This window comes from Cyclopterus lumpus, chromosome 9 (assembly GCF_009769545.1).
Source record: "Cyclopterus lumpus isolate fCycLum1 chromosome 9, fCycLum1.pri, whole genome shotgun sequence".
NCBI lineage: Eukaryota > Metazoa > Chordata > Actinopteri > Perciformes > Cyclopteridae > Cyclopterus > Cyclopterus lumpus.
In genome coordinates this window covers 1,035,001-1,051,026 of record NC_046974.1, presented here as the reverse complement: position 1 = coordinate 1,051,026, position 16,026 = coordinate 1,035,001, and the positions used below count along the sequence as shown (strand labels likewise).

At 46.3% G+C, this 16,026-nt stretch overlaps 1 protein-coding gene across 1 annotated transcript in view; it reads left to right on the top strand.

The window, feature by feature from the left end:
* Positions 1 to 3,753: 3,753 nt before the first annotated feature.
* The window catches only part of LOC117736020 (zinc finger MIZ domain-containing protein 2-like), a 17,153-nt gene continuing 4,880 nt past the window's right edge, over positions 3,754 to 16,026 (top strand). Inside the window, 14 exon segments of the mRNA XM_034541015.1 lie at positions 3,754 to 4,166; positions 8,001 to 8,101; positions 8,309 to 8,423; positions 8,511 to 8,719; positions 8,978 to 9,137; positions 9,232 to 9,546; positions 9,650 to 9,800; positions 10,167 to 10,285; positions 10,389 to 10,481; positions 10,667 to 10,853; positions 10,946 to 11,087; positions 12,101 to 12,179; positions 12,255 to 12,386; positions 14,385 to 14,490. Coding sequence (XP_034396906.1) covers positions 8,052 to 8,101; positions 8,309 to 8,423; positions 8,511 to 8,719; positions 8,978 to 9,137; positions 9,232 to 9,546; positions 9,650 to 9,800; positions 10,167 to 10,285; positions 10,389 to 10,481; positions 10,667 to 10,853; positions 10,946 to 11,087; positions 12,101 to 12,179; positions 12,255 to 12,386; positions 14,385 to 14,490 — 1,858 coding nt within the window. The 5' untranslated portion in view covers positions 3,754 to 4,166; positions 8,001 to 8,051.

Below are 16,026 nucleotides of genomic sequence, written 5' to 3'. Positions count from 1 at the left end.
GGAACATCCTGAAGAACAAGATGAACATCCTGAAGAACAAGGGGAACATCCTGAAGAATAAGAGGAACATCCTGAAGAATAAGAGGAACATCCTGTAGAACAAGATGAACATCCTGAAGAACAAGGGGAACATCCTGAAGAATAAGAGGAACATCCTGAAGAACAAGAGGAAAATCCTGAAGAACAAGGGGAACGCCCTGAAGAACAAGAGGAACATCCTGAAGAACAAGGGGAACGCCCTGAAGAACAAGAGGAACATCCTGAAGAACAAGGGGAACATCTTGAAGAACAAGAGGAACATCCTGAAGAACAAGAGGAACGCCCTGAAGAACAAGATTAACATCTTTAAGAACAAGATTAACATCTTTAAGAACAAGAGGAACATCCTGAAGAACAAGATGAACATCCTGAAGAACAAGGGGAACATCCTGAAGAATAAGAGGAACATCCTGAAGAATAAGAGGAATATCCTGTAGAACAAGAGGAACATCCTAAAGAACAAGATGAACATCCTGAAGAACAAGAGGAACATCCTGAAGAACAAGGGGAACATCCTGAAGAACAAGGGGAACGCCCTGAAGAACAAGAGGAACATCCTGAAGAACAAGGGGAACATCTTGAAGAACAAGAGGAACTTCCTGAAGAACAAGAGGAACGCCCTGAAGAACAAGATTAACATCTTTAAGAACAAGATTAACATCTTTAAGAACAAGAGGAACATCCTGAAGAACAAGAGGAACATCCTGAAGAACAAGGGGAACATCCTGAAGAATAAGAGGAACATCCTGAAAAACAAGGGGAACATCCTGAAGAATAAGAGGAACATCCTGAAGAACAAGATTAACATCTTTAAGAACAAGAGGAACATCCTGAAGAACAAGGGGAACATCCTGAAGAACAAGAGGAACATCCTGAAGAACAAGGGGAACATCCTGAAGAATAAGAGGAACATCCTGAAGAACAAGAGGAACATCCTGAAGAACAAGATGAACATATTTAAGAACAAGAGGAACATCCTGAAGAACAAGATGAACATCCTGAAGAACAAGGGGAACATCCTGAAGAATAAGAGGAACATCCTGAAGAATAAGAGGAACATCCTGTAGAACAAGAGGAACATCCTGAAGAACAAGATGAACATCCTGAAGAACAAGAGGAACATCCTGAAGAACAAGGGGAACATCCTGAAGAATAAGAGGAACATCCTGAAGAACAAGGGGAACGCCCTGAAGAACAAGAGGAACATCCTGAAGAACAAGGGGCACGCCCTGAAGAACAAGAGGAACATACCGAAGAACAAGGGGAACATCTTGAAGAACAAGAGGAACATCCTGAAGAACAAGAGGAACGCCCTGAAGAACAAGATTAACATCTTTAAGAACAAGATTAACATCTTTAAGAACAAGAGGAACATCCTGAAGAACAAGGGGAACATCCTGAAGAATAAGAGGAACATCCCGAAGAACAAGGGGAACATCTTGAAGAACAAGAGGAACATCCTGAAGAACAAGGGGAACGCCCTGAAGAACAAGAGGAACATCCTGAAGAACAAGGGGAACGCCCTGAAAAACAAGAGGAACATCCCGAAGAACAAGGGGAACATCTTGAAGAACAAGAGGAACATCCTGAAGAACAAGGGGAACGCCCTGAAGAACAAGAGGAACATCCTGAAGAACAAGGGGAACGCCCTGAAGAACAAGAGGAACATCCCGAAGAACGAGGGGAACATCTTGAAGAACAAGAGGAACATCCTGAAGAACAAGAGGAACATCCTGAAGAACAAGAGGAACATCCTGAAGAACGAGGGGAACATCCTGAAGAACAAGAGGAACATCCTGAAGAACAAGATGAACATCCTGAAGAACAAGAGGAACATCCTGAAGAACAAGATGAACATATTTAAGAACAAGAGGAACATCCTGAAGAACAAGATGAACATCCTGAAGAACAAGGGGAACATCCTGAAGAATAAGAGGAACATCCTGAAGAATAAGAGGAACATCCTGTAGAACAAGAGGAACATCCTGAAGAACAAGATGAACATCCTGAAGAACAAGAGGAACATCCTGAAGAACAAGGGGAACATCCTGAAGAATAAGAGGAACATCCTGAAGAACAAGGGGAACGCCCTGAAGAACAAGAGGAACATCCTGAAGAACAAGGGGCACGCCCTGAAGAACAAGAGGAACATACCGAAGAACAAGGGGAACATCTTGAAGAACAAGAGGAACATCCTGAAGAACAAGAGGAACGCCCTGAAGAACAAGATTAACATCTTTAAGAACAAGATTAACATCTTTAAGAACAAGAGGAACATCCTGAAGAACAAGGGGAACATCCTGAAGAATAAGAGGAACATCCCGAAGAACAAGGGGAACATCTTGAAGAACAAGAGGAACATCCTGAAGAACAAGGGGAACGCCCTGAAGAACAAGAGGAACATCCTGAAGAACAAGGGGAACGCCCTGAAAAACAAGAGGAACATCCCGAAGAACAAGGGGAACATCTTGAAGAACAAGAGGAACATCCTGAAGAACAAGGGGAACGCCCTGAAGAACAAGAGGAACATCCTGAAGAACAAGGGGAACGCCCTGAAGAACAAGAGGAACATCCCGAAGAACGAGGGGAACATCTTGAAGAACAAGAGGAACATCCTGAAGAACAAGAGGAACATCCTGAAGAACAAGAGGAACATCCTGAAGAACGAGGGGAACATCCTGAAGAACAAGAGGAACATCCTGAAGAACAAGGGGAACGCCCTGAAGAACAAGAGGAACATCCTGAAGAACAAGGGGAACGCCCTGAAGAACAAGAGGAACATCCCGAAGAACAAGGGGAACATCTTGAAGAACAAGAGGAACATCCTGAAGAACAAGAGGAACGCCCTGAAGAACAAGATTAACATCTTTAAGAACAAGATTAACATCTTTAAGAACAAGAGGAACATCCTGAAGAACAAGAGGAACATCCTGAAGAACAAGGGGAACATCCTGAAGAATAAGAGGAACATCCTGAAGAACAAGGGGAACATCCTGAAGAACAAGGGGAACATCCTGAAGAACAAGAGGAACATCCTGAAGAACAAGATTAACATCTTTAAGAACAAGAGGAACATCCTGAAGAACAAGAGGAACATCCTGAAGAACAAGGGGAACATCCTGAAGAACAAGAGGAACATCCTGAAGAACAAGATTAACATCTTTAAGAACAAGAGGAACATCCTGAAGAACAAGAGGAACATCCTGAAGAACAAGGGGAACATCCTGAAGAACAAGAGGAACATCCTGAAGAACAAGATTAACATCTTTAAGAACAAGAGGAACATCCTGAAGAACAAGAGGAACATCTTTAAGAACAAGAGGAACATCCTGAAGAATAAGAGGCCCCCCTCCTTTTCTCCCCCCTCCCCTCCTTCTCCTCCTTTCCCCCCCGCCCCTCCTCCTTCTCTCCCCCCTCCCTTCCTCCTTCTCTTCCCCCCCCCTCCTCCTTCTCTTCCCCCCCCCCTCCTCCTTCTCTCCCCCCTCCCCTCCTCTCCTCCTTCTCTTCCCCCCCCCTCCCCCCCTCCTCCTGTCTGTCCCCCCGCCCCTCCTCCTTCTCTCCCTCTCCCCCCCTCCTTCTCTCCCTCCCCCCCTCCTCTCCTCCTTCTCTCCCCCCTTTCCTCCTCTCCCCCCCTCCTCCTTCTCTCCCCCCCCCTCCTCCCCTCTCCCCCCTCCCCCCCCTCCTCCTTCTCTCCCCCCCCCTCCTCCTTCTCTCCCCCCTCCTCCTCCTGTCTGTCTGATTTCTCCACCGTAGCGATGCGGAGGAAACACCGCGGAGTTTAACGTCCAGAAGACATTGAAGCTCCGTCGTTCACGAGACTCTATTTATTTATACTTTAAGAGGAGCTCCTGGACCCAGTTTTCTTCCTGGATCCTTGACCCGGTTCTCCTCCTGGATCTGGACCCGGATATTAAGACTGGACTCAAAAACACGACTCAGTCTCGGCCTCCGTGCAGGATTTAATCGGGACGTTTGTGGATCTTGTGGGGCATCTTTGAACGGGTTCTGGTAGTGGAGCAACCTGGGTTTGAGTAGCGGACCGGTCTGGGTTCTGGTAGCGGACCGTTCTGGGTCCTTGATGCCCGGAGGCCTGGAGGAGGGCTCGGACTCCGGGGAAGTGAGAGGAGGTAGGTCTGCTTTAAGGGTCCGTGAGATCCACATCTAATATGTATCGATCATAAACCCGGACCGGGTGCCGGTCCTGATCCTGGTCCCTGTACCGGTCCCCGTCCGGGTCCACATGTTTAGAGCTGAGAGGAAGCAGCTAGCTGAAGCTAACTGTTAGCCTCCATTGTCACAGCCCGCAGTAGCTAGCGATGCTAACCGGTTAGCTAGCTGTCAAACACTCAAATATTATCAACAAAACGTGATCAATATTAAATGTATTATCAGACGTTGTGTCCTCGCTTCGTGTCCTCGTGAGATAAAGTGTTATTATTGTTATTGTTATTGTTTTAGTACGTTTTTAGACGCGGCGGCTTGTTGTCGTCTCGTTAGCATATTAGCATGTAGCATTAGCTTCGACCTGGTGAAGGAATCTCAAAATGTCTCCTTACTCGAGCTGCTCTTATTATTATTATTATCATTATTATTATTATTATTATTATTATATTTTCATTATAATATTATTATTGTATTATTATTATTATATTAATATCATGTATACGTCAGCTATAACATAAATATAAATGTTTTTAATGTGTCTTTAGTTTGAAGACAGTGATTTTAGTTTGTTAACTTAATAAACAGCTTGACACGTCTATTATAATGTTGTTTTATTTATTTTAATTTAACAATTTGTATTGTAATATAAATAACTATATATATATAAAAATATATTTATTTAATCTAAGTAAATAGTATGCTGGCTGCTTGTAGCTCAAACCAATGAAGTGTTCCTGAAACATGAATATTTACTGTCTCTGACCCTCAGACCAAAGTCCATTCACAAATCTGGTAATTAAATGTGACCTTTATTATTATTATTATTATTATCAGCAGTTTGCGTTGGCGTTGGCGATGGTGTTGGTGTTGGTGTTTGTGTTTGTGTTGGTGTTGGTGTTTGTTGGTGTTTGTTGGTGTTGGTGTTGGTGTTTGTGTTGGTGTTTGTGTTTGTGTTGGTGTTTGTGTTGGCGTTGGTGTTTGTGTTGGTGTTGGTGTTGGCGTTTGTTGGTGTTTGTGTTCGTTGGTGTTGGTGTTTGTGTTGGTGTTTGTGTTTGTGTTGGTGTTGGTGTTGGTGTTGGTGTTTGTGTTGGTGTTGGCGTTTGTTGGTGTTTGTGTTCGTTGGTGTTGGTGTTTGTGTTGGTGTTTGTGTTTGTGTTAGTGTTTGTGTTGGCGTTGGCGTTTGTGTTGGTGTTGGTGTTGGCGTTTGTGTTGGTGTTGGTGTTGGCGTTTGTGTTGGTGTTGGTGTTGGTGTTGGCGTTTGTGTTGGTGTTGGTGTTGGTGATGGTGTTGGTGTTGGTGTTGGTGTTGGTGATGGTGTTGGTGTTGGCGTTTGTGTTGGTGTTGGTGTTGGTGTTGGTGTTTGTGTTGGTGTTGGTGTTGGTGTTGGTGTTGGTGTTGGTGTTTGTGTTGGTGTTGGTGTTGGTGTTGGTGATGGCGTTTGTGTTGGTGTTGGTGTTGGTGTTGGCGTTGGCGTTGGCGTTTGTGTTGGTGTTGGCGTTTGTGTTGGTGTTGGTGTTGGTGTTGGTGTTTGTGTTGGTGTTGGTGTTGGTGTTGGTGTTGGTGTTGGTGTTTGTGTTGGTGTTGGTGTTGGTGTTGGTGATGGCGTTTGTGTTGGTGTTGGTGTTTGTGTTGGTGTTGGTGTTGGTGTTGGTGATGGTGTTGGTGTTGGCGTTTGTGTTTGTGTTGGTGTTGGTGTTGGTGTTTGTTTGTGTTCGTTGGTGTTTGTGTTTGTGTTGGTGTTGGCGTTTGTGATGGTGATGGTGTTGGTGATGGTGTTTGTGTTGGCGTTGGTGTTGGTGATGGTGTTGGTGATGGTGTTTGTTTGTGTTGGTGTTTGTGTTTGTGTTGGTGTTGGCGTTTGTGATGGTGTTGGTGATGGTGTTTGTTTGTGTTGGTGTTTGTGTTTGTGTTGGTGTTGGCGTTTGTGATGGTGTTGGTGATGGCGTTTGTGATGGTGATGGTGTTTGTGTTTGTGTTGGTGTTGGTGATGGTGTTTGTGTTGGCGTTGGTGTTGGTGATGGTGTTGGCGTTTGTGTTGGCGTTGGTGATGGTGATGGTGTTTGTGTTGGCGTTGGTGTTGGTGATGGTGTTGGCGTTTGTGATGGTGATGGTGTTTGTGTTGGCGTTGGTGTTGGTGATGGTGTTGGTGATGGTGTTTGTTTGTGTTGGTGTTTGTTTGTGTTGGTGTTTGTGTTGGTGTTGGCGTTTGTGATGGTGTTGGTGTTTGTTTGTGTTGGTGTTGGTGTTTGTGTTTGTGTTGGTGTTGGCGTTTGTGATGGTGATGGTGTTGGTGTTGGTGATGGTGTTTGTGTTGGTGATGGTGTTTGTTGGTGTTGGTGATGGTGTTTGTGTTGGTGATGGTGTTTGTTGGTGATGGTGTTTGTTGGTGTTTGTGTTGGCGTTGGCGTTTGTGTGTATATATGTACATGTGTATATATATATATGAACAATATACCTAAGCGGTAGTTCAACAGTTATTGGGGGTGAATTCCAGATTCTTAGTTAACTAAAACGTTGTTATTTAGTTGCGTATAAAGATAATAACGAGTGTTGATGTGTCGTGACATATGAACGATAAAGACCAATTCAGTGTGTGTGTGTGTGTGTGTGTGTGTGTGTGTGTGTGTGTGTGTGTGTGTGTGTGTGACTTGTCCGGGCGACACACTCGAACACTAAAGCGTTTCATTGAGTTTGTTTGGAGTCGTCGAGACTCGATGCGCTGCAACTTATTCATGTTGTGGTTGGTCAACAAGTCAGTGGCTAGTGAAGGAGTCAACTAGTCAGTGGCTAGTGAAGGAGTCAACTAGTCAGTGGCTAGTGAAGGAGTCAACTAGTCAGTGGCTAGTAAAGGAGTCAACTAGTCAGTGGCTAGTGAAGGAGTCAACTAGTCAGTGGCTAGTGAAGGAGTCAACTAGTCAGTGGCTAGTGAAGGAGTCAACTAGTCAGTGGCTAGTGAAGGAGTCAACTAGTCAGTGGCTAGTGAAGGAGTCAACTAGTCAGTGGCTAGTGAAGGAGTCAACTAGTCAGTGGCTAGTGAAGGAGTCAACTAGTCAGTGGCTAGTAAAGGAGTCAACTAGTCAGTGGCTAGTGAAGGAGTCAACTAGTCAGTGGCTAGTGAAGGAGTCAACTAGTCAGTGGCTAGTAAAGGAGTCAACTAGTCAGTGGCTAGTGAAGGAGTCAACTAGTCAGTGGCTAGTAAAGGAGTCAACTAGTCAGTGGCTAGTGAAGGAGTCAACTAGTCAGTGGCTAGTGAAGGAGTCAACTAGTCAGTGGCTAGTGAAGGAGTCCGAGTGGCTAGTGAAGGAGTCAACTAGTCAGTGGCTAGTGAAGGAGTCAACTAGTCAGTGGCTAGTGAAGGAGTCCGAGTGGCTAGTGAAGGAGTCAACTAGTCAGTGGCTAGTGAAGGAGTCAACTAGTCAGTGGCTAGTGAAGGAGTCCGAGTGGCTAGTGAAGGAGTCAACTAGTCAGTGGCTAGTGAAGGAGTCAACTAGTCAGTGGCTAGTGAAGGAGTCCGAGTGGCTAGTGAAGGAGTCCGAGTGGCTAGTGAAGGAGTCTGAGTGGCTAGTGAAATGGTTAAAGAACCCACAGTTCTGCTTTGAAGGTTAGTAGAGAAAGACTACATAGTCTCCAGATGCAGAGACCAGATCTATATTTAGTTAATTATTATTATTACATTTACAGTGATCAAAATCAAAGTAACCATCAGTTAATTATTAACCATTATTCTCAGATGATGTCACTCACACGTCACTTTGAGGCATGATGGGAAATAATCAATTAATCCTCTGTCTCTCCAGGAGTTTGTCTCTGTCTGATTGGACGCCGGCGAGCCACCAGCCCCCCCCACCATGAACCCTCTAAACCAGATGAAGGCGGGACTGGGCAACAACCCACACAGGTACACACACACACACACACACAGGTACACACACACACACACACACAGGTACACACACAGGTACACACACACACACTTCCATATTGAATTGATCTTTTAATGAAGTCTTTATCGTTCATATGTGTGTGCGTGTGTGCGTGCGTGTGTGTGTGTGTGTGTGTGTGTGTGTGTGTGTGTGTGTGTGTGTGTGTGTGTGTGTGTGTGCAGTGAGGGTTCGTACCCCTACGACCCCTCCAGCTGGCAGCAGCCCACCAATCAGCCCACAGGATCCCTCTCCGTGGTAACCACCGTGTGGGGGGTGACCAATCCCTCGGCCAGCCAGGTATGACATCACCAAACAGGAAGCAGCGCTTGATTACGTCTTCATGAAGTTCTGTTAAACTGTTGTGTGTGTTTGTGTGTCCATCAGGGAATGGGTGGAGGGGTGATGGGGCCCGGGGCCAACCCGGGCGGGGGCCCCATGATGCAGGGCCCTGGGGGTCCGGGCATGGCCGGCGGGCACGGAGGCTACATGGGTCAGCAGGGCTACGGCGAGCCCAGCAAAGGCTACATGAACCAGGGCATGTACGGCCGCACGAGCGGGGGCTACGGAGGAGGACCGGGGGGGTACCCGAGCAGGTGGGTCTGGTTCCTCTGGCGTGGTTCAGGTTTAGTAACCATGTGTTTTACACGCTCTGAAAGTTATTATCACGTCCTTCTGCTTACTGGTGAATTATAGTTGAGAATTAAAAAATAATAATATTTTGAGACTCATTTGATCAAAATTACTTGTTTTCTGGAACTTTCTTTTTTTTTCTTTTTCTAACAACTTGTGAGGAACATTTTATTTTGACTGTATTTAATAACTAATGGCTGATTTATTTGTGTTATTGTTAGTTACCCGTCGAACGCTGGCGGCTCCAGAGGTTCGGCCGACTTCTCTCAGGCCGCCGCCGCCGCCGCCGTCGCTGCTGCAGCCGCCACGGCCACGGCCACCGCCACGGCAACCGTCGCCGCCATCCAGGAGAAACAGAACCAGGACATGAACTATGGACAGGTGAGGAGAGAGGAGCGCTGGGTTACTGCTCCCTCTGCTGGAGACTTCAGGTGTTTGACCTCTTTTTAAATCTGGAATCCGTTTGTTGTGCCAGATGGGAGGTCCAGCCTATAACAACCAGTTCATGGCCCACTCTGGCTCCCGTGGCCCCCCTGGCATGGCCCCCGGAGGTATGGGCCCTGGGCCTGGACCTACCAGGGGCCCTCCCTCAATGGGCCCAATGTATGGACCTGGGGGGGGGCCCCAGAGGGTCCCTCAGCACCCACAGCACCCTCAGCACCAACAGCATCAACAGCACCCTCAGCACCCTCAGCACCCACAGCACCCTCAGCACCCTAACTATGGCCCCGGACCTCAGCAGGGCCACCTGAGGCCCCCGCAGGGCCTGAAACGGCCCTACAGCTCTGAGGTGAGAGTCTGGACCGGCTTCAAATGGTTCCTTTTTATTTCAGATGAGATATGAACATAAAGCTTCTTTATTCACACATAACTAGCGTCTCCGTGGTCCTCAGTCTTTCCCAGGAATGCCGCAGCAGTACAGCGTTCAGGTCGGGCCCAGCGTGAGCGTGATGTCGGGTCCCGGCGGTGCCGGCGGTTCAATTCCAGGGTCAGGTGGGGGCGGTCACGGCCCGTACTCCAGCCCCAACATGCAGTACCATCCAGGTACAATCACCTTCTACCCTTAAAGAAACAATGAGCTTAAAGCTAAATCTGTTCAGATTTATGGTCTCTTTTCCAAAGTTAAATATTTTATACTTTAACAGTTATTCTATTGTTTACGCGTTGGAATGTTTGTTTAGTTGTTAATAAAAAAAGAATCATTAAAAACTAGAGGCTTTGGTAGCAGGTCAACCAGGAGTCTTAATAATTTGTGAAAAGATAAAAAACAGTTAAAATATACAAAAGTAGATGTTTTATGTCTTAGCTTAGCACAAAGACTGGAAGCAAAGGTGAACTGTTAGCATATCTCCTGAAGGTTCAGGTGTGATGATCCGTTATTGAGGGTCTTTCCTGTCTGTTTACCTGCAGGTCCCAGCGGCCCCGGCCCCGCCCCCCAACGCTCTGGCTCCTCCCCCTCCTATCAGACCCATAAGATGTCCCTCCCACAATACCCCCCCTCAGGACCCCCCAACTCGCAGTACTACAAGGTGAGGAGCTTTATGGGTGTTGTGTCTCCACACGTAATAAAAGGTAAAGCAGGTAAACATTAACGTGTGTTGTTGTTGTTGTTGTTGTTTGTTGCTAATGCAGCAGGAGCAGTTTAACGGTCAGGGGGGAGGTCAGAACGCCATGACAACAGGAGGCGCCGCTGGAGTCTACACCTCCTTCAACCAGCCGTCAGGGGTGAGACGAGCTGTGATATCATTTTTACTTAAAATATTATTCCTATATATATATATATATATATACTGATCATCAACGTTATTTACATCCAGGGAATCTTGATGTTCTGCTGCATTCAATAAACAAACATATTAAGGTGCTGTATGAATAATAACAGATGACGTTTATTCCCCCCCCCCCCCCAGCCGGGTCGAGGGTTGCCAGGTTACCCCTCCTCTCCCGTTCCTGGTAACCCGACCCCCCCCATCACCCCCAGCAGCTCCATGGCCCCGCCCTACATGTCGCCAGGCAACAGTGACGTGAAGCCGCCGCCCTCTTCCTTCCTGCCTGACATCAAACCCAACATGGCCGGCCTGCCGCCCCCCCCTTCAGGTCCACACACTCATGATAACACACACACACACACTGTGTGACGTCACGGTGGGTGTGCGGGTGTCTGACCTGTGCTGACTTCCTGTCAACAGGTAACCCGAGTGACGACCTGCGGCTGACCTTCCCGGTGCGTGACGGCGTGGTCCTAGAGCCCTTCAGATTAGAGCACAACCTGGCGGTCAGCAACCACGTCTTCCAGCTGAGAGACTCCGTCTACAAAACACTCATCATGAGGTACACACACACACACACACACACACACACACCACACATACACACACACACACACACACACACACCACACATACACACACACATACACACACACACACACACACACACCACACATACACACACACACACCACACACACACACACACACACACACACCACACATACACACACACACACACACACACACACACACCACACATACACACACACACACACACACACACCACACATACACACACACATACACACACACACACACACACACCACACATACACACACACACCACACATACACACACACACACACACACACACACACCACACATACACACACACACACACACCACACATACACACACACACACACACACACCACACATACACACACACACACACACACACACACACATACATACACACACACACACACACACACACCACACATACACACACACACACACACCACACATACACACACACACACACACACACCACACATACACACACACACACACACACACACACACATACATACACACACACACACACACACACACCACACATACACACACACACACACACACACACCACACACACACACACACCACACACACACACACACACACACACACCACACATACACACACACACACACACACACACACACACACCACACATACACACACACACACACACACCACACATACACACACACACACCACACATACACACTCACACACACACACATTAACAAAGTTAATAGGTGACTATGCGTCAGTGGTTAGCAGGTCCGTCTTTCAATCAGGGGGTTGTTGGTTCAATCCCCGCCCTAGTCGATGTGTCCTTGAGCAAGACCCTTAACCCTGAGTTGTTCCCTGTAGCTGTTCTAAGGTGTGTTAATGTCACATGATTGTAAGTCACTTTGGATAAAAGCGTCAGCTAAATGACATGTAATGTAATGTGTGTGTGTGTGTGTGTGTGTGTGTGTGTGTGTGTGTGTGTGTGTGTCTCAGACCGGACCTGGAGCTCCAGTTTAAGTGTTACCACCACGAGGATCGGCAGATGAACACCAACTGGCCGGCCTCGGTCCAGGTCTGACCTTCATGTCCTCCTTTGTCTCCTTTCCTTTTGTCTCCTTTGTCTCAAACCTCTGCTCCTCTGTCTCAGGTGAGCGTGAACGCGACCCCTCTCACCATCGAACGAGGCGACAACAAGACTTCCCACAAGCCCTTGTACCTGAAGCAGGTGTGCCAGCCGGGCAGGAACACCATCCAGATCACCGTCACCGCCTGCTGCTGCGTAAGAACCTCATCCACTCATCCACTCATCCACTCATCACTCATCCACTCATCCACTCACCTCTCATCAATCATCCACTCATCACTCATCTCATCACTCATCCACTCATCACTCATCACTCATCCACTCATCACTCATCCACTCATCACTCATCCACTCATCTCATCACTCATCCACTCATCCACTCACCTCTCATCAATCATCCACTCATCTCATCCACTCATCACTCATCCACTCACCTCTCATCAATCATCCACTCATCAATCATCCACTCATCACTCATCCACTCATCACTCATCCACTCATCTCATCACTCATCCACTCATCCACTCACCTCTCATCAATCATCCACTCATCTCATCCACTCATCACTCATCCACTCACCTCTCATCATTCATCCACTCATCACTCAGCTCATCACTCAGCCACTCATCACTCATCCACTCATCCACTCACATTTCATCACTCATCCCCTCATCACTCATCACTCATCCACTCATCACTCATCCACTCATCCACTCACATCTCATCCACTCATCACTCATCCACTCACATCTCATCACTCATCCACTCATCACTCATCACTCATCCACTCATCCACTCACATCTCATCACTCATCCACTCATCACTCATCACTCATCACTCATCCACTCATCCACTCACCTCTCATCAATCATCCACTCATCCACACATCACTCAGCTCATCACTCAGCTCATCACTCATCACTCATCCACTCATCCACTCATCCACTCACATCACTCATCCACTCATCACTCATCCACTCATCCACTCATCTCATCCACTCATCACTCATCCACTCACCTCTCATCAATCATCCACTCATCACTCATCCACTCATCACTCATCCACTCATCACTCATCCACTCATCAATCATCCACTCATCACTCAGCTCATCCACACATCACTCATCATTCATCCACTCATCACTCATCCACTCATCCACTCATCAATCATCCACTCATCCACTCATCACTCAGCTCATCCACACATCACTCATCATTCATCCACTCATCACTCAGCCACTCATCACTCATCCACTCACATCTCATCACTCATCACTCATCCACTCATCCACTCACATCTCATCACTCATCCACTCATCACTCATCCACTCACATCTCATCACTCATCCACTCATCCACTCATCCACTCACATCTCATCACTCATCCACTCATCACTCATCACTCATCCACTCATCCACTCACATCTCATCCACTCATCACTCATCCACTCATCACTCATCCACTCATCCACTCACATCTCATCACTCATCACTCATCCAATCATCCACTCACATCTCATCCACTCATCACTCATCACTCATCCACTCACATCTCATCACTCATCACTCATCCACTCATCCACTCACATCTCATCACTCATCCACTCATCACTCATTCACTCATCACTCATCCACTCATCACTCATCCACTCACATCTCATCACTCATCCACTCATCACTCATCCACTCATCCACTCACATCTCATCACTCATCCACTCACATCTCATCACTCATCACTCATCCACTCACATCTCATCACTCATCCACTCACATCTCATCACTCATCCACTCATCACTCATCACTCATCCACTCACATCTCATCACTCATCCACTCATCACTCATCACTCATCCACTCACATCTCATCACTCATCCACTCATCACTCATCACTCATCCACTCACATCTCATCACTCATCCACTCACATCTCATCACTCATCCACTCATCACTCATCCACTCATCCACTCACATCTCATCACTCATCCACTCATCACTCATCCACTCACATCTCATCACTCATCACTCATCACTCATCCACTCATCCACTCACATCTCATCACTCATCCACTCATCACTCATCCACTCACATCTCATCACTCATCACTCATCCACTCATCCACTCACATCTCATCACTCATCCACTCATCACTCATCCACTAACACTAACGTACCTGTGTGTCTCTCCACAGTCTCACCTGTTCGTCCTCCAGCTGGTCCACCGCCCGTCGGTCCGCTCGGTGCTTCAGGGTCTGATGAAGAAGAGGCTGCTGCCGGCCGAGCACTGCGTCACCAAGAGTGAGTAGAGCCGATCGATACCGTTAATACCATGACAACGATCAATACCATCACAACGATCAATACCATACCATCACAACGATCAATACCATCACAACGATCAATACCATCATAACGATCAATACCATCATAACGATCAATACCATCATAACGATCAATACCATCGATACGATCAATACCATGACAACGATCAATACCATCATAACGATCAATACCATCACAACGATCAATACCATCACAACGATCAATACCATCATAACGATCAATACCATCATAACGATCAATACCATCGATACGATCAATACCATGACAACGATCAATACCATCATAACGATCAATACCATCGATACGATCAATACCATGACAACGATCAATACCATCACAACGATCAATACCATCGATACGATCAATACCATCGATACGATCAATACCATGACAACGATCAATACCATCACAACGATCAATACCATCGATACGATCAATACCATCACAACGATCAATACCATCACAACGATCAATACCATCATAACGATCAATACCATCACAACGATCAATACCATCATAACGATCAATACCATCAATACCATCACAACGATCAATACCATACCATCACAACGATCAATACCATCACAACGATCAATACCATCATAACGATCAATACCATCATAACGATCAATACCATCATAACGATCAATACCATCACAACGATCAATACCATCACAACGATCAATACCATCGATACGATCAATACCATGACAACGATCAATACCATCATAACGATCAATACCATCGATACGATCAATACCATGACAACGATCAATACCATCACAACGATCAATACCATCGATACGATCAATACCATCACAACGATCAATACCATCACAACGATCAATACCATCAATACCATCATAACGATCAATACCATCGATACGATCAATACCATGACAACGATCAATACCATCACAACGATCAATACCATCGATACGATCAATACCATCGATACGATCAATACCATGACAACGATCAATACCATCACAACGATCAATACCATCACAACGATCAATACCATCATAACGATCAATACCATCATAACGATCAATACCATCAATACCATCACAACGATCAATACCATCATAACGATCAATACCATCATAACGATCAATACCATCGATACGATCAATACCATCACAACGATCAATACCATCACAACGATCAATACCATCACAACGATCAATACCATCATAACGATCAATACCATCACAACGATCAATACCATCAATACCATCATAACGATCAATACCATCACAACGATCAATACCATCATAACGATCAATACCATCACAACGATCAATACCATCACAACGATCAATACCATCATAACGATCAATACCATCAATACCATCACAACGATCAATACCATCATAACGATCAATACCATCATAACGATCAATACCATCGATACGATCAATACCATGACAACGATCAATACCATCACAACGATCAATACCATCGATACGATCAATACCATCAATACCA